The sequence below is a fragment of the Salvelinus fontinalis genome, chromosome 31 (assembly GCF_029448725.1).
Source record: "Salvelinus fontinalis isolate EN_2023a chromosome 31, ASM2944872v1, whole genome shotgun sequence".
Classification (NCBI taxonomy): Eukaryota; Metazoa; Chordata; class Actinopteri; order Salmoniformes; family Salmonidae; genus Salvelinus; species Salvelinus fontinalis.
This window is the reverse complement of record NC_074695.1, coordinates 6,757,965-6,780,666: the sequence shown is the minus strand read 5'-3', so window position 1 is coordinate 6,780,666 and position 22,702 is coordinate 6,757,965. Positions and strand designations below refer to the sequence as shown.

At 46.9% G+C, this 22,702-nt stretch overlaps 1 protein-coding gene and 4 long non-coding RNA genes across 5 annotated transcripts in view; 4 read left to right on the top strand and 1 right to left on the bottom strand.

The window, feature by feature from the left end:
- Positions 1 to 22,702, top strand: part of LOC129829461 (transcription elongation factor A protein 2-like) — a 43,486-nt gene that overhangs the window by 4,479 nt on the left and 16,305 nt on the right. The window contains exons 2-8 of the mRNA XM_055891165.1: positions 1,746 to 1,808; positions 2,255 to 2,360; positions 7,952 to 8,048; positions 9,018 to 9,172; positions 14,224 to 14,280; positions 14,458 to 14,612; positions 15,376 to 15,522. Coding sequence (XP_055747140.1) covers positions 1,746 to 1,808; positions 2,255 to 2,360; positions 7,952 to 8,048; positions 9,018 to 9,172; positions 14,224 to 14,280; positions 14,458 to 14,612; positions 15,376 to 15,522 — 780 coding nt within the window. The remainder of the gene's footprint in view (positions 1 to 1,745; positions 1,809 to 2,254; positions 2,361 to 7,951; positions 8,049 to 9,017; positions 9,173 to 14,223; positions 14,281 to 14,457; positions 14,613 to 15,375; positions 15,523 to 22,702) is intronic.
- On the top strand, positions 15,866 to 16,708 carry LOC129829462 (uncharacterized). Its single transcript, XR_008755395.1, has 5 exons — positions 15,866 to 15,932; positions 16,021 to 16,084; positions 16,209 to 16,422; positions 16,457 to 16,520; positions 16,647 to 16,708. It is a non-coding gene; the product is annotated as an uncharacterized LOC129829462 (long non-coding RNA).
- Positions 16,713 to 18,317, top strand: LOC129829464 (uncharacterized). The gene is made up of 3 exons (XR_008755397.1): positions 16,713 to 16,908; positions 16,975 to 17,282; positions 17,407 to 18,317. It is a non-coding gene; the product is annotated as an uncharacterized LOC129829464 (long non-coding RNA).
- LOC129829465 (uncharacterized) lies at positions 17,455 to 18,507 on the bottom strand. Its single transcript, XR_008755398.1, has 3 exons — positions 18,465 to 18,507; positions 17,825 to 17,888; positions 17,455 to 17,492 (listed from the first exon to the last, which is right to left on the bottom strand). It is a non-coding gene; the product is annotated as an uncharacterized LOC129829465 (long non-coding RNA).
- Positions 18,339 to 20,572, top strand: LOC129829463 (uncharacterized). Its single transcript, XR_008755396.1, has 3 exons — positions 18,339 to 19,154; positions 19,521 to 19,924; positions 20,469 to 20,572. It is a non-coding gene; the product is annotated as an uncharacterized LOC129829463 (long non-coding RNA).

Here is a 22,702-nt window from a genome sequence, read left to right as displayed (position 1 = left end):
AAGGAGGTACGGTAGAGCGGGACAGGCCCTCCAAGGAGGTACGGTAGAGCGGGACAGGCCCTCCAAGGAGGTACGGTAGAGCGGGACAGGCCCTCCAAGGAGGTACGGTAGAGCGGGACAGGCCCTCCAAGGAGGTACGGTAGAGCGGGACAGGCCCTCCAAGGAGGTACGGTAGAGCGGGACAGGCCCTCCAAGGAGGTACGGTAGAGCGGGACAGGCCCTCCAAGGAGGTACCGTAGAGCGGGACAGGCCCTCCAAGGAGGTACCGTAGAGCAGGACAGGCCCTCCAAGGAGGTACGGTAGAGCGAGACAGGCCCTCCAAGGAGGTACGGTAGAGCAGGACAGGCCCTCCAAGGAGGTACGGTAGAGCAGGACAGGCCCTCCAAGGAGGTACAGTAGAGCGAGACAGGCCTTCCAAGGAGGTACGGTAGAGCGGGACAGGCCCTCCAAGGAGGTACGGTAGAGCGGGACAGGCCCTCCAAGGAGGTACGGTAGAGCGGGACAGGCCCTCCAAGGAGGTACGGTAGAGCGGGACAGGCCCTCCAAGGAGGTACGGTAGAGCGGGACAGGCCCTCCAAGGAGGTACGGTAGAGCGGGACAGGCCCTCCAAGGAGGTACGGTAGAGCGGGACAGGCCCTCCAAGGAGGTACGGTAGAGCGGGACAGGCCCTCCAAGGAGGTACGGTAGAGCGGGACAGGTCCTCCAAGGAGGTACGGTAGAGCGGGACAGGCCCTCCAAGGAGGTACGGTAGAGCGGGACAGGCCCTCCAAGGAGGTACGGTAGAGCGGGACAGGCCCTCCAAGGAGGTACGGTAGAGCAGGACAGGCCCTCCAAGGAGGTACGGTAGAGCGGGACAGGCCCTCCAAGGAGGTACGGTAGAGCGGGACAGGCCCTCCAAGGAGGTACCGTAGAGCAGGACAGGCCCTCCAAGGAGGTATGGTAGAGCGAGACAGGCCCTCCAATGAGGTACGGTAGAGCAGGACAGGCCCTCCAAGGAGGTACGGTAGAGCGGGACAGGCCTTCCAAGGAGGTACGGTAGAGCGGGACAGGCCCTCCAAGGAGGTACGGTAGAGCGGGACAGGCCCTCCAAGGAGGTACGGTAGAGCAGGACAGGCCCTCCAAGGAGGTACGGTAGAGCGGGACAGGCCCTCCAAGGAGGTACGGTAGAGCAGGACAGGTCCTCCAAGGAGGTACGGTAGAGCAGGACAGGTCCTCCAAGGAGGTACGGTAGAGCAGGACAGGTCCTCCAAGGAGGTACGGTAGAGCAGGACAGGCCCTCCAAGGAGGTACGGTAGAGCAGGACAGGCCCTCTAAGGCCGGCACATAAAGGCTGCCCTGTGTACAAGCTAACCTTGAGCCTGGATATTTTTCTATCAGGCCACTACCTCTTCTGTGAACCCCTGCCTCTTCTGTGAACCCCTGCCTGGAGGCAAAACCAGAATATTTTACCTGGAGATAAACCTCATAAATTCATACACATTCAGTCCTGCCTCATGGATGACCTGCCGTTACCGCTGACCGTTAACCGGACCAAATTAAGACTCACCCGCCTTTAAAAACCCCCATCTTTCCCGTATCACCATATGCCTGCACGATTTGATTAAAAAAAAAAATCATAGTTTCTAGCCTAATATTGTGTTAGAATATGCATATTGCTTGCTTATTAAAAATAGATTTACATTATTGTAGACGGCATCCATTCAATTCAACAGGTGTCAATATTTCGCTGTTTCCTTTCTTCACAGGACGGTGCCATATATCTGCTGAGGGAGCTAAAGATCATTAACATGTCTCTGGAGACTCTACAGGTAGACAGACCTAAGTTCTCCTCTTGCTGTAGGCCTCTGTCTAAAGAAAATAGCATTCTATTACTATGATCAGTGTCTACTATTTTCTCAATGTCGGTGTCAGTCCAGCAGGATCTGTGAACGCTGTGAGGAACTGTAATGATGAATCTCATACACAATGTGTTTGTTAGTCCAGCAGGATCTGTGAACGCTGTGAGGAACTGTAATGATGAATCTCATACACAATGTGTTCGTTAGTCCACTAGGATCGGTATGTCAGTGAACGCTGTGAGGAACTGTAATGATGAAGCTCATACACAATGTGTTTGTTAGTCCAGCAGGATCAGTGAACGCTGTGAGGAACTGTAATGATGAAGCTCATACACAATGTGTTTGTTAGTCCAGCAGGATCAGTGAACGCTGTGAGGAACTGTAATGATGAAGCTCATACACAATGTGTTTGTTAGTCTACCAGGATCGGTATGTCAGTGAACGCTGTGAGGAAGCAGAGTTCAGAGGAAGAGGTCCAGACTTTGGCCAAGTCACTCATCAAGTCCTGGAAGAAACTATTGGGTAAGTCTGTAGGTCTGCCTCACATCTCATACGACTCTGTCTGTAGGTCTGCCTCACATCTCATACGACTCTGTCTGTAGGTCTGCCTCACATCTCATACGACTCTGTCTGTAGGTCTGCCTCACATCTCATACGACTCTGTCTGTAGGTCTGCCTCACATCTCATACGACTCTGTCTGTAGGTCTGCCTCACATCTCATACGACTCTGTCTGTCCTGTAGGTCTGCCTCACATCTCATACGACTCTGTCTGTCCTGTAGGTCTGCCTCACATCTCATACGACTCTGTCTGTCCTGTAGGTCTGCCTCACATCTCATACGTCTCTGTCTGTAGGTCTGCCTCACATCTCATACGACTCTGTCCTGTAGGTCTGCCTCACATCTCATACGACTCTGTCTGTAGGTCTGCCTCACATCTCATACGACTCTGTTTTTAGGTCTGCCTCACATCTCATACGACTCTGTCTGTCCTGTAGGTCTGCCTCACATCTCATACGACTCTGTCTGTAGGTCTGCCTCATACCTGTGAAACGTGGTGTCTGTCTGTTGGTCTGCCTCATACCTGTGAAACGTGGTGTCTGTCTGTTGGTGTGCCTCATACCTGTGAAACGTGGTGTCTGTCTGTTGGTGTGCCTCATACCTGTGAAACGTGGTGTCTGTCTGTTGGTGTGCCTGTACTGGACAGGTGGGATCCTGTCTGATCTAGAGAGACCGGGGCGGATACTTATTATAATACAGTAATACAACCACTACAGTTTAACAAGTCCAAACAGGAAGCATGGTTCTAGGGAATGAACTTGATTATAAAATCAGTCCTCTCTGAAATGGAAATGGATGTCTCTCCCTTCAGAAACAAATATTTAACCTAAATCCTCTCTGAACGCATGAGGGGGAAAACGTGACCCTCCCCTATATCCAAAATAGGAATTAAAATAAAGTGGATTGCAGAGAACATGTCTTCCATTTAACCGGACTTCTGACCCCTCTCATACCCCCACATACCCTCTCGTACCGCCACATACCACTCTCATACCCCTCTCATATCCCACATACCCCTCTCATACCCCCACATACCCCTCTCATACCCCCACATACCCTCTCGTACCCCCACATACCCCTCTCATATCCCTCTCATACCCCCACATACCCCTCTCATACCCCCACATACCCCTCTCATACCCCCACATACCCCTCTCATACCCCACATACCCCTCTCATACCCCTACATACCCCTCTCATACCCCCACATACCCCTCTCATACCCCCACATACCCTCTCATACCCCCACATACCCCTCTCATACTCCCACATACCCCTCTCATACCCCCACATACCCTCTCATACCCCTCTCATACCCTCTCATACCCCCACATACCCCTCTCATACCCCCACATACCCCCACATACCCCTCTCATACCCCCACATACCCCTCTCATACCCCACATACCCCTCTCATACCCTCTCATACCCCCACATACCCTCTCATACCCTCTCATACCCCCACATACCCTCTCATACCCCCTCATACCTTCTCATACCCCACATACCCCCACATACCCACTCATACCCCTCTCATACCCCACATACCCCTGTCATACCCCCTCATACCCCCACATACCCTCTCAATTCCAGTCTTGGTTTTTAACTAACAGCCCTTAGCTGACACGGAGGTAGGCTAGTTAAAGAGTGCACGGTGGGTGGAGGAATTGACTTAACAAATCTATGGATCTATCAGCCTATAGCCTCGTTTCATCTCTCTTAACAGGTCGGACTACCTCTTATTTCTCCCGTAGGGATAAATAGCCTCCAACACAAAAGCCCTCTTGTTGTTGAGTAAAGTCTTCATTAAAATAAAGATGGCGAAAATGTAATTATGCCTCCTTTCAGCACCGTGAGCGGTCCTGATAGTGCCGTGGCTGCTGCTCCAAGTTTCAGCACCACAATATAGATCGAGTTTACCAAACATTAGGAACACCTTCCTAATATTGAGTTGCAACCCCCTTCCAGAACAGCCTCAATTCGTCGGGGGCGTGAACTTTACAAGGTGTCGAAAGCGTTCCACAGGGATGCTGGCCCATGTTGACTCCCAATGCTTCCCAGAGTCAAATTGGCTGGATGTCCTTTGGGTGGTGGACCATTCTTATTACACACAGGAAACTGTTGAGCGTGAAAAACCCAGCAGCGTTGCAGTTCTTCACACAAACTGGTGTCTCTGGTACCTACTACCATACCCCGTTCAAAGGCACTTTAATCTTTTGTCTTGCCCATTCACCCTCTGAATGGCACACATACACAACTTAAAAATCCTTCTTTAACTTGTCTCCTCCCCTTCATCTACACTGATTGAAGTGGATTTAACAAGTGACATCAATAAGGGATCATAGCTTTCACCTGGATTCACCTGGTCAGTCTCTGTCATGGGAAGAGCAGGTGTTCTTAATGTTTTGTCCACTCAGTGTAAGGTACTGGAATCTGGCTTATCGTGAGGTCGATAACTATGATAAATACATCATGGGAAAGAAACATCTTGTTTTTAATCAAATCTATTATAGTAGTAGAAATCTATCAAAGTTGACCTTCGGTCCTCCTCGTCTTCGCACTGTCATTCTCAAACTGAATAGAACATAGGCTATAGGCTAGTCCGTCTGTAAAATAATTTGTTTTTTGGACTAGGCCTTCCTAGCCTATTGGCTGTGGATCATGTGACTGAGACCACTCTAACTAGCCTATAGGCTGTGGATCATGTGACCGAGACCACTCTAACTAGCCTATAGGCTGTGGATCATGTGACTGAGACCACTCTAACTAGCCTATTGGCTGTGGATCATGTGACTGAGACCACTCTAACTAGCCTATAGGCTGTGGATCATGTGACCGAGACCACTCTAACTAGCCTATAGGCTGTGGATCATGTGACTGAGACCACTCTAACTAGCCTATAGGCTGTGGATCATGTGACCGAGACCACTCTAACTAGCCTATAGGCTGTGGAACATGTGACCGAGACCACTCTAACTAGCCTATAGGCTGTGGATCATGTGACCGAGACCACTCTAACTAGCCTATAGGCTGTGGATCATGTGACTGAGACCACTCTAACTAGCCTATAGGCTGTGGAACATGTGACCGAGACCACTCTAACTAGCCTATAGGCTGTGGATCATGTGACCGAGACCACTCTAACTAGCCTATAGGCTGTGGAACATGTGACCGAGACCACTCTAACTAGCCTATAGGCTGTGGATCATGTGACTGAGACCACTCTAACTAGCCTATAGGCTGTGGATCATGTGACTGAGACCACTCTAACTAGCCTATAGGCTGTGGATCATGTGACTGAGACCACTCTAACTAGCCTATAGGCTGTGGATCATGTGACCGAGACCACTCTAACTAGCCTATAGGCCGTGGATCATGTGACTGAGACCACTCTAACTAGCCTATAGGCTGTGGATCATGTGACCGAGACCACTCTAACTAGCCTATAGGCCGTGGATCATGTGACTGAGACCACTCTAACTAGCCTATAGGCTGTGGATCATGTGACTGAGACCACTCTAACTAGCCTATAGGCTGTGGATCATGTGACTGAGACCACTCTAACTAGCCTATAGGCTGTGGATCATGTGACTGAGACCACTCTAACTAGCCTATAGGCCGTGGAACATGTGACTGAGACCACTCTAACTAGCCTATTGGCTGTGGATCATGTGACCGAGACCACTCTAACTAGCCTATAGGCTGTGGATCATGTGACCGAGACCACTCTAACTAGCCTATAGGCTGTGGATCATGTGACTGAGACCACTCTAACTAGCCTATAGGCCGTGGATCATGTGACTGAGACCACTCTAACTAGCCTATAGGCTGTGGAACATGTGACTGAGACCACTCTAACTAGCCTATAGGCCGTGGATCATGTGACTGAGACCACTCTAACTAGCCTATAGGCCGTGGATCATGTGACTGAGACCACTCTAACTAGCCTATAGGCCGTGGATCATGTGACAGAGACCACTCTAACTAGCCTATAGGCCGTGGATCATGTGACTGAGACCACTCTAACTAGCCTATAGGCCGTGGATCATGTGACTGAGACCACTCTAACTAGCCTATAGGCCGTGGATCATGTGACTGAGACCACTCTAACTAGCCTATAGGCCGTGGATCATGTGACTGAGACCACTCTAACTAGCCTATAGGCCGTGGATCATGTGACCGAGACCACTCTAACTAGCCTATAGGCTGTGGATCATGTGACTGAGACCACTCTAACTAGCCTATAGGCCGTGGATCATGTGACTGAGACCACTCTAACTAGCCTATAGGCTGTGGATCATGTGACCGAGACCACTCTAACTAGCCTATAGGCCGTGGATCATGTGACCGAGACCACTCTAACTAGCCTATAGGCTGTGGATCATGTGACTGAGACCACTCTAACTAGCCTATAGGCCGTGGATCATGTGACTGAGACCACTCTAACTAGCCTATAGGCCGTGGATCATGTGACTGAGACCACTCTAACTAGCCTATAGGCCGTGGATCATGTGACTGAGACCACTCTAACTAGCCTATAGGCTGTGGATCATGTGACTGAGACCACTCTAACTAGCCTATAGGCTGTGGATCATGTGACCGAGACCACTCTAACTAGCCTATAGGCCGTGGATCATGTGACTGAGACCACTCTAACTAGCCTATAGGCTGTGGATCATGTGACTGAGACCACTCTAACTAGCCTATAGGCTGTGGATCATGTGACCGAGACCACTCTAACTAGCCTATAGGCCGTGGATCATGTGACTGAGACCACTCTAACTAGCCTATAGGCCGTGGATCATGTGACTGAGACCACTCTAACTAGCCTATAGGCCGTGGATCATGTGACCGAGACCACTCTAACTAGCCTATAGGCCGTGGATCATGTGACTGAGACCACTCTAACTAGCCTATAGGCTGTGGATCATGTGACTGAGACCACTCTAACTAGCCTATAGGCTGTGGATCATGTGACTGAGACCACTCTAACTAGCCTATAGGCTGTGGATCATGTGACTGAGACCACTCTAACTAGCCTATAGGCTGTGGATCATGTGACTGAGACCACTCTAACTAGCCTATAGGCCGTGGATCATGTGACTGAGACCACTCTAACTAGCCTATAGGCTGTGGATCATGTGACTGAGACCACTCTAACTAGCCTATAGGCTGTGGATCATGTGACTGAGACCACTCTAACTAGCCTATAGGCCGTGGATCATGTGACTGAGACCACTCTAACTAGCCTATAGGCCGTGGATCATGTGACTGAGACCACTCTAACTAGCCTATAGGCACACTTGATATTGCCCAGTATAAGAATCAGAGATGAAGAGCGGCATCATGCACATTGATATATAGCCTCATAAGCAACTAAATACTAAAACACTGACATTTTGAAATTTCATCTATAACAAATTAATTGGACTAGATTTGACCAAAAAATTTAAAAAGCAAAAAACCTCCCTAATTTTCCTCCAGGTACCCATTATGTAAATGTTGAACCGTCACCTATATAGATATGAATCAGCTGACTGTGTATGTCTACAGACGGTGCTGAGGGGAAAGCTGTGGAGGAGAAGAGGAGGGAGGGCTCTCCTCTGAGGTCATCTTCGTCCAAGGACAGTCCTGGATCCAGCGACCGGAGGTGAGACCCAACCCGAGTGTCAGTCATGTATCAAGAGGTAGTTCAGGGAATAACCTCGTCTGAGCTCTGAAGACTTGTGTGAGCTCTCTGAACTAATGCCTAGGCGTTTAGCTCAACGGGCTAATGTGGAGTCATATGTTGCATAGGTGGTTCAATGAACTACTCATTGGTGATGGGTAATCTAGAGCCCAAAAGACTTGGGTCGGGTAGGTAGATGACGGGGGTTTGACCGGTAGGTAGAGGACTGGGGTTTGACCGGTAGGTAGATGACGGGGGTTTGACCGGTAGGTAGACGATGGGGGTTGGACCGGTAGGTAGATGACGGGGGTTTGACCGGTAGGTAGACGACTGGGGTTTGACCGGTAGGTAGACGACTGGGGTTTGACCGGTAGGTAGACGATGGGGGTTTGACCGGTAGGTAGACGACGGGGGTTTGACCGGTACGTAGATGATGGGGGTTTGACCGGTAGGTAGACGACGGGGGTTTGACCGGTAGGTAGACGACGGGGGTTTGACCGGTAGGTAGACGATGGGGGTTTGACCGGTAGGTAGACGACGGGGGATTGACCGGTAGGTAGACGACTGGGGTTTGACCGGTAGGTAGACGACTGGAGTTTGACCGGTAGGTAGAGGACGGGGGTTTGACCGGTAGGTAGAGGACGGGGGTTTGACCGGTAGGTAGACGACGGGGGTTTGACAGGTAGGTAGACGACGGGGGTTTGACCGGTAGGTAGACGACGGGGGTTTGACCGGTAGGTAGACGACGGGGGGTTTGACCGGTAGGTAGACGACGGGGGGTTTGACCGGTAGGTAGACGACGGGGGTTTGACCGGTAGGTAGAGGACGGGGGTTTGACCGGTAGGTAGAGGACGGGGGTTTGATACCCAGTCAGAATCAATGGAAGGATCAGGGTGACTCATAACACAATGTAACACTTTCTTCTCTCTGTCACCCTCTTGTCTACCCTAGTAAGAAACAAGAACTGCCGGAGCCCCCGAAGACTCCCACCACACCTACGACCCCCACCACACTAAAGTTCACCTCCTTCCCTCCCACTCCCGTCACCACTGACAGCGTACGCACAAAGTGCCGAGAGCTGCTGGTGGCTGCCCTGCAGACCGACGGTGAGACAGACCCTACCAAGATGGCTGCCATTTTCAGCACATTCCAGAGCTGTATAGGTTTATACAGAGCCTTCAGAAAGTATTCATACCCCTTGACTTTTTCCATATTTTGTTGTTACAGCCTAATTTTAAAATGGATTAAATTAAGATTTTGTGTCTCTGGCCTACAAAACAATACCCCATAATATCAAAGTAGAATAATGTTTTTAGAATTGTTTACACTTAAATTAAAAATTAAAAGATTGAAATCTCTTGAGTGAATAAGTATTCAACCCCTTTGTTATGGCAAGCCAAAAATAAGTTCAGGAGTAAAAATGTGCTTAACAAGTCGTGTTTTTTTGTTTTGTTTTTTAGGCTTCAAACTTTTCTAATGAATAGCAAATAACCAGAATTCATGTTTTAAATACAAATAACCAACTCCGTCTCAACTAAAAAAAACAATTTTGTAAAAAAAAAAAAAGTACACTTTGCTACTTCATTCTCTCGTAGTAAGATTCTTCTAAACAACAAAAGACTACAGGTCAGGGCTCTGTGCAGGCCAGTTAAGTTCTTCCACACCGATCTTGACAAACCATTTCTGTATGGACCTCGCGTTGTGCACGGGGGCATTGTCATGCTGAAACAGGAAAGGGCCTTCCCCAAACTGTTGCCACAATGTTGGAAGCACAGAATCGTCTAGAATGTCATGACGAACAGTTCTAGTGCTGATGTTGCTTCCAGAGGCAGGCTGGAACTCTGTAGTGAGTGTTGCAACTGAGGATAATAGATGATTTTTCAGCACTCGGTAGTCCAGTTATGTGAGCTGGTGTGGCTTGCCACTTTGTGGCTGAGCCGTTGTTGCTCCTGGACGTTTCGACTTAACAATTACAGCACTTACAGATGACCGGGGCAGCTCTAGCAAGACCGACATTTGAGGAACTGACTTGTTGGACTCTGCCACGTTGAATGTCACAGAGCTCTTCAGTAGGGCCCATTCTACTGCTAATGTTTGTCTATGGAGATTGGATGACTGTGTGCTCGATTTTATACACCTGTCAGCAACGGGTGTGGCTGAAATAGTTTGAAAGGATGTCCACATACTTTTGGCCATGCAGTGTAATATGCTGCATGTACTCTGTGTGCAATAAGAGATTAACATTATTTTTTTTAACAACTACCTAAACATGATTTTTGAATGACTAACTCGTCTCTGTACCCCACACGTACAATTATCTGTAAGGTCCCTCAGTTGAGCAGTGAATTTTAAACACAGATTTAATCACAAATACCAGGGAGGTTTTCCAATGCCTCGTAAAGAAGGGCACCTATTGGTAAAAAAAAAAGCAGACGCTGAATATCCCTTTTGAGCACGGTGAAGTTATTAATTACACTTTGGATGCATTATCAATACACCCAGTCACTACAAAGACACAAGCGTCCTTCCTAACTTGGTTGCCGGAGAGGAAGGAAATTCTGAGATTTCACCATGCGGCCAATGGTGACTTTAAAACAGTTACATAGTTGAATCGTAGTTAGTCTACAATACTAACCTAAATGACAGTGAAAAGAAGGAAGGCGGTCCAGAATAAAAATATCAAAAGCTTGCATCCTGTTTGCAATAAGGTAGAAAGTAAAACTGAAAAAAAAGTGGCAAAGAAATTATCTTTATGTCCTGACTAGAAAGTTGTTTGAGGCAAATACAACACATCACTGAGTACCACTCGTCATATTTTCAAGCGTGGTGGTGTCTGCATCATGTTATGGGTATGCTTGTCATCGGCAAGAACTACAAGAAGTTTAGGGAGTTTAGGATAAAAAGAAAATGAATCGATCTAAGCACAGGCAAAATCCTAGAGGAAACCTGAAAGTCTGCTTTCCACCAGACACTGGGAGATTAATTCACCTTTCAGCACGACAACAACCCAAAACACAAGGCCAAATCTACACTGGAGTTGCTTACCAAGAAGACCCTGAATGTTTTGGAGTGGCCTAGTTACAGTTTTGATTTAAATCATCTAGAAAATCTATGGCAAGACCAGAAAATGGTTGTCTAGCAATGATCAACAACCATTTTGACAGAGCTTGAAGAATCTTTAAAATAATAATGGGCAAATATTGTACAATCCAGGTGTGTAAAGCTCTTAGAGACTTACCCAGAAAGACTCACAGCTGTAATCGCTGCCAAAGGTTATTCTAACATGTATTGACTCAGGGGTGTGTGAATACATGGACATTAGATCGATCTTCAGTTCATTTTCAATACATTTGAAAATGTTAATAAAAACATGTTTTCACTTTGTCATTATGGGGTACTGTGTGTAGAATTATAAAACATGGAATCCATTTTGAATTCAGTCTGTAACACAACACAATGTGACATAAGTCAAAGGGTATGAATACTTTCTGAAGGCACTCTGTGGGTGTAACAGAGCCCAATCACAAGGGGGATCTAAGGTATGGGGTGGCTGGAGGGCCATTTTAAATGAATGTGAAATTTGTGCTAAAAACTAATACAGTGGCTTGTGAAAGTATTCACCCCCCTTGGCATTTTTCCTATTTTGTTGCCTTACAACCTGGAATTAAAATGGATTTTTGGGGGGTTTGTATCATTTGATTTACACAACATGCCTACCACTTTGAAGATGCAACATATTTTTTTATGTGAAACAAACAAGAAATAAGAACTAAAAAACAGGAAACTTGAGCGTGCATAACTATTCACCCCCCAAAAATCAATACTTTGTAGAGAAACACCTTTTGCAGCAATTACAGCTGCAAGTCTCTTGGGGTATGTCTCTATAAGCTTGGTACATCAAGCTACTGGGATTTTTGCCTGTTCTTCAAGGCAAAACTGCTCCAGCTCCTTCAAGTTGGATGGGATCCGCTGGTGTACAGCAATCTTTAAGTCATACCACAGATTCTCAATTGGATTGAGGTCTGGGCTTTGACTAGGCTATTCCAAGACATTTAAATGTTTCCCCGTAAACCACTTGAGTGTTGCTTTAGCAGTATGCTTAGGGTCATTGTCCTGTTGGAAGGTGAACCTCTGTCCCAGTCTTAAATCTCTGGAAGACTGAAACAGGTTTCCCTCAAGAATTTCCCTGTATTTAGCACCATCCATCATTACTTCAATCTGACCAGTTTCCCAGTCCCTGCCGATGAAAAACATCCCCACAGCATGATGCTGCCACCACCATGCTTCACTGTGGGGATGGTGTTCTCGGGGTGATGAGAGGTGTTGGGTTTGCGCCAGACATAGCATTTTCCTTGATGGCCAAAAATCTCAATTTTAGTCTCATCTGACCAGAGTACCTACTTCCATATGTTTGGGGAGTCTCCCAAATGCCTTTTGGCGAACACCAAACGTGTTTGCTTATTTTTTTCTTTAAGCAATGGCTTTTTTTCTGGCGACTCTTCCGTAAAGCCACGCTCTGTGGAGTGTACGGCTTAAAGTGGTCCTATGGACAGATACTCCAATCTCCGCTGTGGAGCTTTGCAGCTCCTTCAGGGTTATCTTTGGTCTCTTTGTTACCTCTCTGAATAATGCCCTCCTTGCCTGGTCTATGAGTTTTGTTGGGCAGCCCTCTCTTGGCAGGTTTGTTGTGGAGCCATATTCTTTACATTTTTTAATAATGGATTTAATGGTGCTCCGTGGGATGTTCAAAGTTTCTGATATTTTTTTATAACCCATCCCTGATCTGTACTTCTCCACAACTTTGTCCCTGACCTGTTTGGAGAGCTCCTTGGTCTTCATGGTGCCACTTGCTTATTGGTGTTCCAGACTCTGGGGGCCTTTCAGAACAGGTGTATATATACTGAGATCATGTGACAGATCATGTGACACTTAGATTGCACACAGGTGGACTTTATTTAACTAATTATGTGACTTCTGAAGGTAATTGGTTGCACCAGATCTTATTTAGGGGCTTCATAGCAAAGGGGGTGAATACATATGCACGCACCACATTCCTACCCCCCCCCCCAAATCTTTTGAAACAAGTTATTTTTAAAATTTCACTTGGAAATTTCACTTCACCAATTTGGACTATTTTGTGTATGTCCATTACATGAAATCCAAATAAAAAGCTATTTAAATTACAGGTTGTAATGCAAAGAAATAGTAAAAACGCAAACATTCATAGTTGATATTTCCGACCTATTTTTACGTGTGTTTACAGGTCTATGTTTCCTCGATACGTTAAGATATCTTAATGAGGGCCTCCCGGGTGGCGCAGTGGTCTAGGGCACTGCATCGCAGCGCTAACTGCGCCACCAGAGTTTCTGGGTTCGCGCCCAGGCTCTGTCGCAGCCGGCCGCGACCGGGAGGTCCGTGGGGCGACGCACAATTGGCCTAGCGTCGTCCGGGTTAGGGAGGGTTTGGCCGGTAGGGATATCCTTGTCTCATCGCGCTCCAGCGACTCCTGTGGCGGGCCGGGTGCAGTGCGCGCTAACCGAGGGGGCCAGGTGCACGATGTTTCCTCCGACACATTGGTGCGGCTGGCTTCCGGGTTGGAGGCGCGCTGTGTTAAGAAGCAGTGCGGCTTGGTTGGGTTGTGCTTCGGAGGACGCATGGCTTTCGACCTTCGTCTCTCCCGAGCCCGTACGGGAGTTGTAGTGATGAGACAAGATAGTAATTACTAGCGATTGGATACCATGAAAATTGGGGAGAAAAGGGGGTAAAATTTAAAAATTTAAATTAAATAAAAGATATATTAATGTTGGTTGTTTGTGTAGTGCAGACAAACTTGTATTCCACATTTTAGCTCTAACATCACAACTTGCAATATTGGGTTACATGACCTGATGTGCCCCCCCCCCCCACCCCCCTCTTCAGCCAGAAATGATTATTTCTAAGTTAAAGAAGATGTGTCACAATCTATCAACTTAAACACTTTTGTAGTGAAATATTTTTATACAATCATGATTTTAATATAAGGGAGACCTTAGATAGATGGGAAAACACAGTAGTGTTTTGTTATACCTCGAGTAACGGCATCTCAAACTAAAGCCCCGTTTTTTGTTGTTGAGGATTGTCCACTAGCCTGCACTGACAACTGTGTTTGATATTCCAGATGACTACAAGCCCATTGGAGCAGACACTGAGAACTTGGCTGCTCAGATCGAGGACTATATCCTTTCCACCTGTGTTCTTGTTGTCATTCTGTTTCTGCTGGTGTGGTGAGAACCAGACGCATTGTAATAGTGTGAGTACAAGAGTTGTGCTTTTGGTTATCTTTTTGGTGGCAAAAGTTTTTTTTTCATTTTTTTCTTCCCTGCGTCGTTCTCCTTCACTTTCCCGCCTCCACGTATCTACCAGGAGTTTAGGTCTACAGACCAGAAGTACAAGTCCAGACTGAGGAGCCGTATCTCCAACCTGAAGGACCCGAAGAACCCAGACCTCCGGCGCAACGTCCTCGCTGGAAACATCTCAGCTGACCGCATCGCTAACATGGCCGCTGAGGTACGTGGGGGGGAGGGGGGTCTGTGTGGGGGGGGGGGTCTGTGTGAGGCGGGGTCTGTGTGTGTGGGTGGGGTCTGTGTGGGGGGGGGGGGAGGTGCGGGGGGGTCTGTGTGGTGGGGGGGGGCGTGGGAGGGAACGTGTGTGTGTGGGGGGGGGGGTCTGTGTGTGGGGAGCGTGGGGGGAGTGTGTGTGTGGGGGGGGGTTCTGTGTGGGGGGAGTGTGTGTGTGTGGGGGGGTCTGTGTGGGGGGTGTGTGTGGTGGGGGGGAGTGTGTGTGGGGAGCGTGGGGGGAGTGTGTGTGTGTTTCATGTTTTAATAGTACAGCATCATGATTCAGGTCAGCTGGTGTCCACTTCAACCAAACCAGTGTGCTCCCATAATTCCTTGCAAGACCTTCGCTTGAAAACAAAGACGCCATAGCCAGACTAATCTAAGATAACTTTTACATCTAACAGAGATGTTTGGTGCAGTATTTCTCAATCGATTTTTTTTTTATATCGAAGCGAGTCGTCTCTCGTTGAATGACAACTTCAAAACGTCATTGTAGAATCCCTACTGTTAACCAATCACAGAACGAAGGGGCTTCGGGCTCTCCTTCTGAAATAATGTGGTGTACCGGAACAGCCCGAGATAAAAAACTGTGCGAAGCATTCGGACGCCTTTACACACTTTGAAATAGAAGGGATTTACTCTTTAATGTGGTTTGTGTGCGCTTCATATCTGAGACCCGTCCTGTAAGGTTCTGTCTGTGTGTGACCCGACAGGAGATGGCGAGCGCGGAGCTGAAAGAGATGAGGAAGACTTTGACCAAGGACGCCATCAGAGAGCACCAGCTGTCTAAAGTGGGCGGGACCGAGACGGATATGTTTCAATGTGGAAAATGCAGGGGCAAGAACTGCACCTACACACAGGTACTGACATAGTGAACTGCACCTACACACAGGTACTGACATAGTGAACTGCACCTACACACAGGTACTGACATAGTGAACTGCACCTACACACAGGTACTGACATAGTGAACTGGACCTACACACAGGTACTGACATAGTGAACTGCACCTACACACAGGTACTGACATAGTGAACTGGACACACAGGTACTGACATAGTGAACTGCACCTCTACACTCAGGTACTGACATAGTGAACTGGACCTACACACAGGTACTGACATAGTGAACTGGACCTCTACACAGGTACTGACATAGTGAACTGGACACACAGGTACTGACAGTGAACTGCACCTCTACACTCAGGTACTGACATAGTGAACTGCACCTACACACAGGTACTGACATAGTGAACTGGACCTCTACACAGGTACTGACATAGTGAACTGGACACACAGGTACTGACATAGTGAACTAGACACACAGGTACTGACATAGTGAACTGCACCTCTACACAGGTACTGACATAGTGAACTGGACCTCTACACAGGTACTGACATAGTGAACTGGACCTCTACACAGGTACTGACATAGTGAACTGGACCACTACACAGGTACTGACATAGTGAACTGGACCTCTACACAGGTACTGACATAGTGAACTGCACCTACACACAGGTACTGACATAGTGAACTGGACACACAGGTACTGACATAGTGAACTGGACCTCTACACAGGTACTGACATAGTGAACTGGACCTCTACACAGGTACTGACATAGTGAACTGGACCTCTACACACAGGTACTGACATAGTGAACTGGACATAGGTACTGACATAGTGAACTGGACACAGGTACTGACATAGTGAACTCCACCTCTACACAGGTACTGACATAGTGAACTGGACCTCTACACAGGTACTGACATAGTTAACTGGACCTCTACACTCAGGTACTGACATAGTGAACTGGACCTCTACACAGGTACTGACATAGTGAACTGGACCTCTACACAGGTACTGACATAGTGAACTGGACGCACAGGTACTGACATAGTGAACTGGACCTCTACACAGGTACTGACATAGTGAACTCCACCTCTACACTCAGGTACTGACATAGTGAACTGCACCTCTACACAGGTACTGACATAGTGAACTGGACCTCTACACAGGTACTGACATAGTGAACTGGACCTCTACACTCAGGTACTGACATAGTGAACTCCACCTCTACACAGGTACTGACATAGTGAACTGGACCTCTACACAGGTACTGACATAGTGAACTGGACCTCTACACTCAGGTACTGACATAGTGAACTGCACCTCTACACTCAGGTACTGACATAGTGAACTCCACCTCTACACAGGTACTGACATAGTGAACTGGACCTCTACACAGGTACTGACATAGTGAACTGCACCTCTACACAGGTACTGACATAGTGAACTGGACCTCTACACACAGGTACTGACATAGTGAACTGGACCTCTACACAGGTACTGACATAGTGAACTGGACCTCTACACACAGGTACTGACATAGTGAACTGGACCTCTACACAGGTACTGACATAGTGAACTGGACACACAGGTACTGACAGTGAACTGCACCTCTACACAGGTACTGACATAGTGAACTGGACACACAGGTACTGACATAGTGAACTAGACACACAGGTACTGACATAGTGAACTGCACCTCTACACAGGTACTGACATAGTGAACTGGACCTCTACACAGGTACTGACATAGTGAACTGGACCTCTACACAGGTACTGACATAGTGAACTGGACCACTACACAGGTACTGACATAGTGAACTGGACCTCTACACAGGTACTGACATAGTGAACTGCACCTACACACAGGTACTGACATAGTGAACTGGACACACAGGTACTGACATAGTGAACTGGACCTCTACACAGGTACTGACATAGTGAACTGGACCTCTACACAGGTACTGACATAGTGAACTGGACCTCTACACACAGGTACTGACATAGTGAACTGGACATAGGTACTGACATAGTGAACTGGACACAGGTACTGACATAGTGAACTCCACCTCTACACAGGTACTGACATAGTGAACTGGACCTCTACACAGGTACTGACATGGTGAACTGGACCTCTACACACAGGTACTGACATAGTGAACTGGACATAGGTACTGACATAGTGAACTGGACACAGGTACTGACATAGTGAACTCCACCTCTACACAGGTACTGACATAGTGAACTGGACCTACACAAAGGTACTGACATAGTGAACTGGACCTCTACACAGGGACTGACATAGTGAACTCCACCTCTACACAGGTACTGACATAGTGAACTGGACCTCTACACAGGTACTGACATAGTGAACTGGACCTATACATAGGGACTGACATAGTGAACTGGACCTCTACACAGGTACTGACATAGTGAACTGCACCTCTACACAGGTACTGACATAGTGAACTGGACACACAGGTACTGACATAGTGAACTGGACACACAGGTACTGACATAGTGAACTGGACACACAGGTACTGACATAGTGAACTGGACACACAGGTACTGACATAGTGAACTGCACCTACACACAGGTACTGACATAGTGAACTGGACACACAGGTACTGACATAGTGATCTGCACCTACACACAGGTACTGACATAGTGAACTGCACCTACACACAGGTACTGACATAGTGAACTGGACCTCTACACAGGTACTGACATAAAGAACTGCACCTACACACAGGTACTGACATAGTGAACTGGACCTCTACACAGGTACTGACATAAAGAACTGCACCTACACACAGGTACTGACATAGTGAACTGGACCTCTACACAGGTACTGACATAGTGAACTGGACACACAGGTACTGACATAGTGAACTGGACACACAGGTACTGACATAGTGAACTGGACACACAGGTACTGACATAGTGAACTGGACCTCTACACAGGTACTGACATAGTGAACTGGACCTCTACACAGGTACTGACATAGTGAACTGGAACTCTACACAGGTACTGACATAGTGAACTCCACCTCTACACAGGTACTGACATAGTGAACTGCACCTCTACACAGGTACTGACATAGTGAACTGGACACACAGGTACTGACATAGTGAACTGGACCTACACAGGTACTGACATAGTGAACTGGACCTCTACACAGGTACTGACATAGTGAACTGGACCTCTACACAGGTACTGACATAGTGAACTGGACCTCTACACAGGTACTGACATAGTGAACTGGACACACAGGTACTGACATAGTGAACTGGACACACAGGTACTAACATAGTGAACTGGACACACAGGTACTGACATAGTGAACTGGACCTCTACACAGGTACTGACATAGTGAACTGGACCTCTACACAGGTACTGACATAGTGAACTGGACCTACACACAGGTACTGACATAGTGAACTCCACCTCTACACAGGTACTGACATAGTGAACTGGACCTACACACAGGTACTGACATAGTGAACTGGACCTACACACAGGTACTGACATAGTGAACTCCACCTCTACACAGGTACTGACATAGTGAACTGGACACAGGTACTGACATAGTGAACTGGACCTCTACACAGGTACTGACATAGTGAACTGGACCTCTACACAGGTACTGACATAGTGAACTCCACCTCTACACAGGTACTGACATAGTGAACTGCACCTACACACAGGTACTGACATAGTGAACTGGACACAGGTACTGACATAGTGAACTCCACCTCTACACAGGTACTGACATAGTGAACTGCACCTACACACAGGTACTGACATAGTGAACTGGACACACAGGTACTGACATAGTGAACTGGACACACAGGTACTGACATAGTGAACTGGACACACAGGTACTGACATAGTGAACTGGACCTACACACAGGTACTGACATAGTGAACTGCACCTACACACAGGTACTGACATAGTGAACTGGACCTCTACACAGGTACTGACATAGTGAACTGCACCTACACACAGGTACTGACATAGTGAACTGGACCTCTACACAGGTACTGACATAGTGAACTGGACACACAGGTACTGACATAGTGAACTGGACACACAGGTACTGACATAGTGAACTGCACCTACACACAGGTACTGACATAGTGAACTGGACACACAGGTACTGACATAGTGAACTCCACCTCTACACAGGTACTGACATAGTGAACTGGACTTCTACACAGGTACTGACATAGTGAACTGGACCTCTACACAGGTACTGACATAGTGAACTCCACCTCTACACAGGTACTGACATAGTGAACTGGACCTACACAAAGGTACTGACATAGTGAACTGGACCTCTACACAGGGACTGACATAGTGAACTCCACCTCTACACAGGTACTGACATAGTGAACTGGACCTCTACACAGGTACTGACATAGTGAACTGGACATACAGGTACTGACATAGTGAACTGGACCTACACATAGGTACTGACATAGTGAACTGGACACACAGGTACTGACATAGTGAACTGCACCTACACATAGGTACTGACATAGTGAACTGGACACAGGTACTGACATAGTGAACTCCACCTCTACACAGGGACTGACATAGGGAACTGCACCTCTACACAGGGACTGACATAGTGAACTGGACCTCCACACAGGTACTGACATAGTGAACTGGACACAGGTACTGACATAGTGAACTGCACCTCTACACAGGGACTGACATAGTGAACTGTACCTCTACACAGGTACTGACATAGTGAACTGGACACACAGGTACTGACATAGTGAACTGCACCTCTACACAGGTACTGACATAGTGAACTGCACCTCTACACAGGTACTGACATAGTGAACTGCACCTACACACAGGTACTGACATAGTGAACTGGACACACAGGTACTGACATAGTGAACTGCACCTACACACAGGTACTGACATAGTGAACTAGACACACAGGTACTGACATAGTGAACTGGACCTCTACACAGGTACTGACATAGTGAACTGGACCTCTACACAGGTACTGACATAGTGAACTAGACACACAGGTACTGACATAGTGAACTCCACCTCTACACAGGTACTGACATAGTGAACTGCACCTCTACACAGGTACTGACATAGTGAACTAGACACACAGGTACTGACATAGTGAACTGGACCTCTACACAGGTACTGACATAGTGAACTGGACCTCTACACAGGTACTGACATAGTGAACTGGACCTCTACACAGGTACTGACATAGTGAACTGGACACACAGGTACTGACATAGTGAACTGCACCTCTACACAGGTACTGACATAGTGTGCCTTCAGAAAGTATTCAAACAGCTAACAGATACTATAGATGAGAGGTAGGCTACTGGCGGCCCGCGGGCCAAAACTGGACTCAAAGTATTGTTTTTTTGGACCGCCAAAGATTTTAGTGGGATTTTTTTTGATATCTCTATATACACATTGTATTCAGAAAGTATTCAGGCCCTTTGACTTTTTCCAGCTTTGTTACGTTACAGTTATTCTAAAATGAATTAAATTGTTTGTTTTCTTCATCATTCTACACACCATAACATAAACAGGTTTTTAGAAATGCCACTCAAGGACATTAAAATGTGTCACATGCGCCAAATACAAGTGTAGACCTTACCGTGAAATGCTGAATACAACAGCTGTAGACCTTACCGTGAAATGCTGAATACAACAGGTGTAATAGACCTCACAGTGAAATGCTGAATACAACAGGTGTAGTAGACCTCACAGTGAAATGCTGAATACAACAGGTGTAGTAGACCTTACAGTGAAATGCTGAATACAACAGGTGTAGTAGACCTCACAGTGAAATGCTGAATACAACAGGCGTAGTAGACCTTACTGTGAAATGCTGAATACAACAGGTGTAGTAGACCTTACTGTGAAATGCTGAATACAACAGGTGTAGTAGACCTTACAGTGAAATGCTGAATACAACAGGTGTAGTAGACCTCACAGTGAAATGCTGAATACAACAGGTGTAGTAGACCTCACAGTGAAATGCTGAATACAACAGGTGTAGTAGACCTTACAGTGAAATGCTGAATACAACAGGTGTAGTAGACCTTACAGTGAAATGCTGAATATAACAGGTGTAGTAGACCTCACAGTGAAATGCTGAATACAACAGGTGTAGTAGACCTTACAGTAAAATGCTGAATACAACAGGTGTAGTAGACCTCACAGTGAAATGCTGAATACAACAGGTGTAGTAGACCTCACAGTGAAATGCTGAATACAACAGGTGTAATAGACCTTACAGTGAAATGCTGAATACAACAGGTGTAGTAGACCTCACAGTGAAATGCTGAATACAACAGGTGTAATAGACTTTACAGTGAAATGCTGAATACAACAGGTGTAGTAGACCTTACAGTGAAATGCTGAATACAACAGGTGTAGTAGACCTCACAGTGAAATGCTGAATACAACAGGTGTAGTAGACCTTACAGTGAAATGCTGAATATAACAGGTGTAGACCTCACAGTGAAATGCTGAATACAACAGGTGTAGTAGACCTTACAGTGAAATGCTGATTACAACAGGTGTAGTAGACCTTACAGTGAAATGCTGAATACAACAGGTGTAGTAGACCTCACAGTGAAATGCTGAATACAACAGGTGTAGTAGACCTCACAGTGAAATGCTGAATACACCAGGTGTAGTAGACCTTACAGTGAAATGCTGAATACAACAGGTGTAGTAGACCTCACAGTGAAATGCTGAATACAACAGGTGTAGTAGACCTCACAGTGAAATGCTGAATACAACAGGTGTAGTAGACCTCACAGTGAAATGCTGAATACAACAGGTGTAGTAGACCTCACAGTGAAATGCTGAATACAACAGGTGTAGTAGACCTCACAGTGAAATGCTGAATACAACAGGTGTAGTAGACCTTACAGTGAAATGCTGAATATAACAGGTGTAGACCTCACAGTGAAATGCTGAATACAACAGGTGTAGTAGACCTTACAGTGAAATGCTGAATACAACAGGTGTAGTAGACCTCACAGTGAAATGCTGAATACAACAGGTGTAGTAGACCTTACAGTGAAATGCTGAATACAACAGGTGTAGTAGACCTTACAGTGAAATGCTGAATACAACAGGTGTAGTAGACCTCACAGTGAAATGCTGAATACAACAGGTGTAGTAGA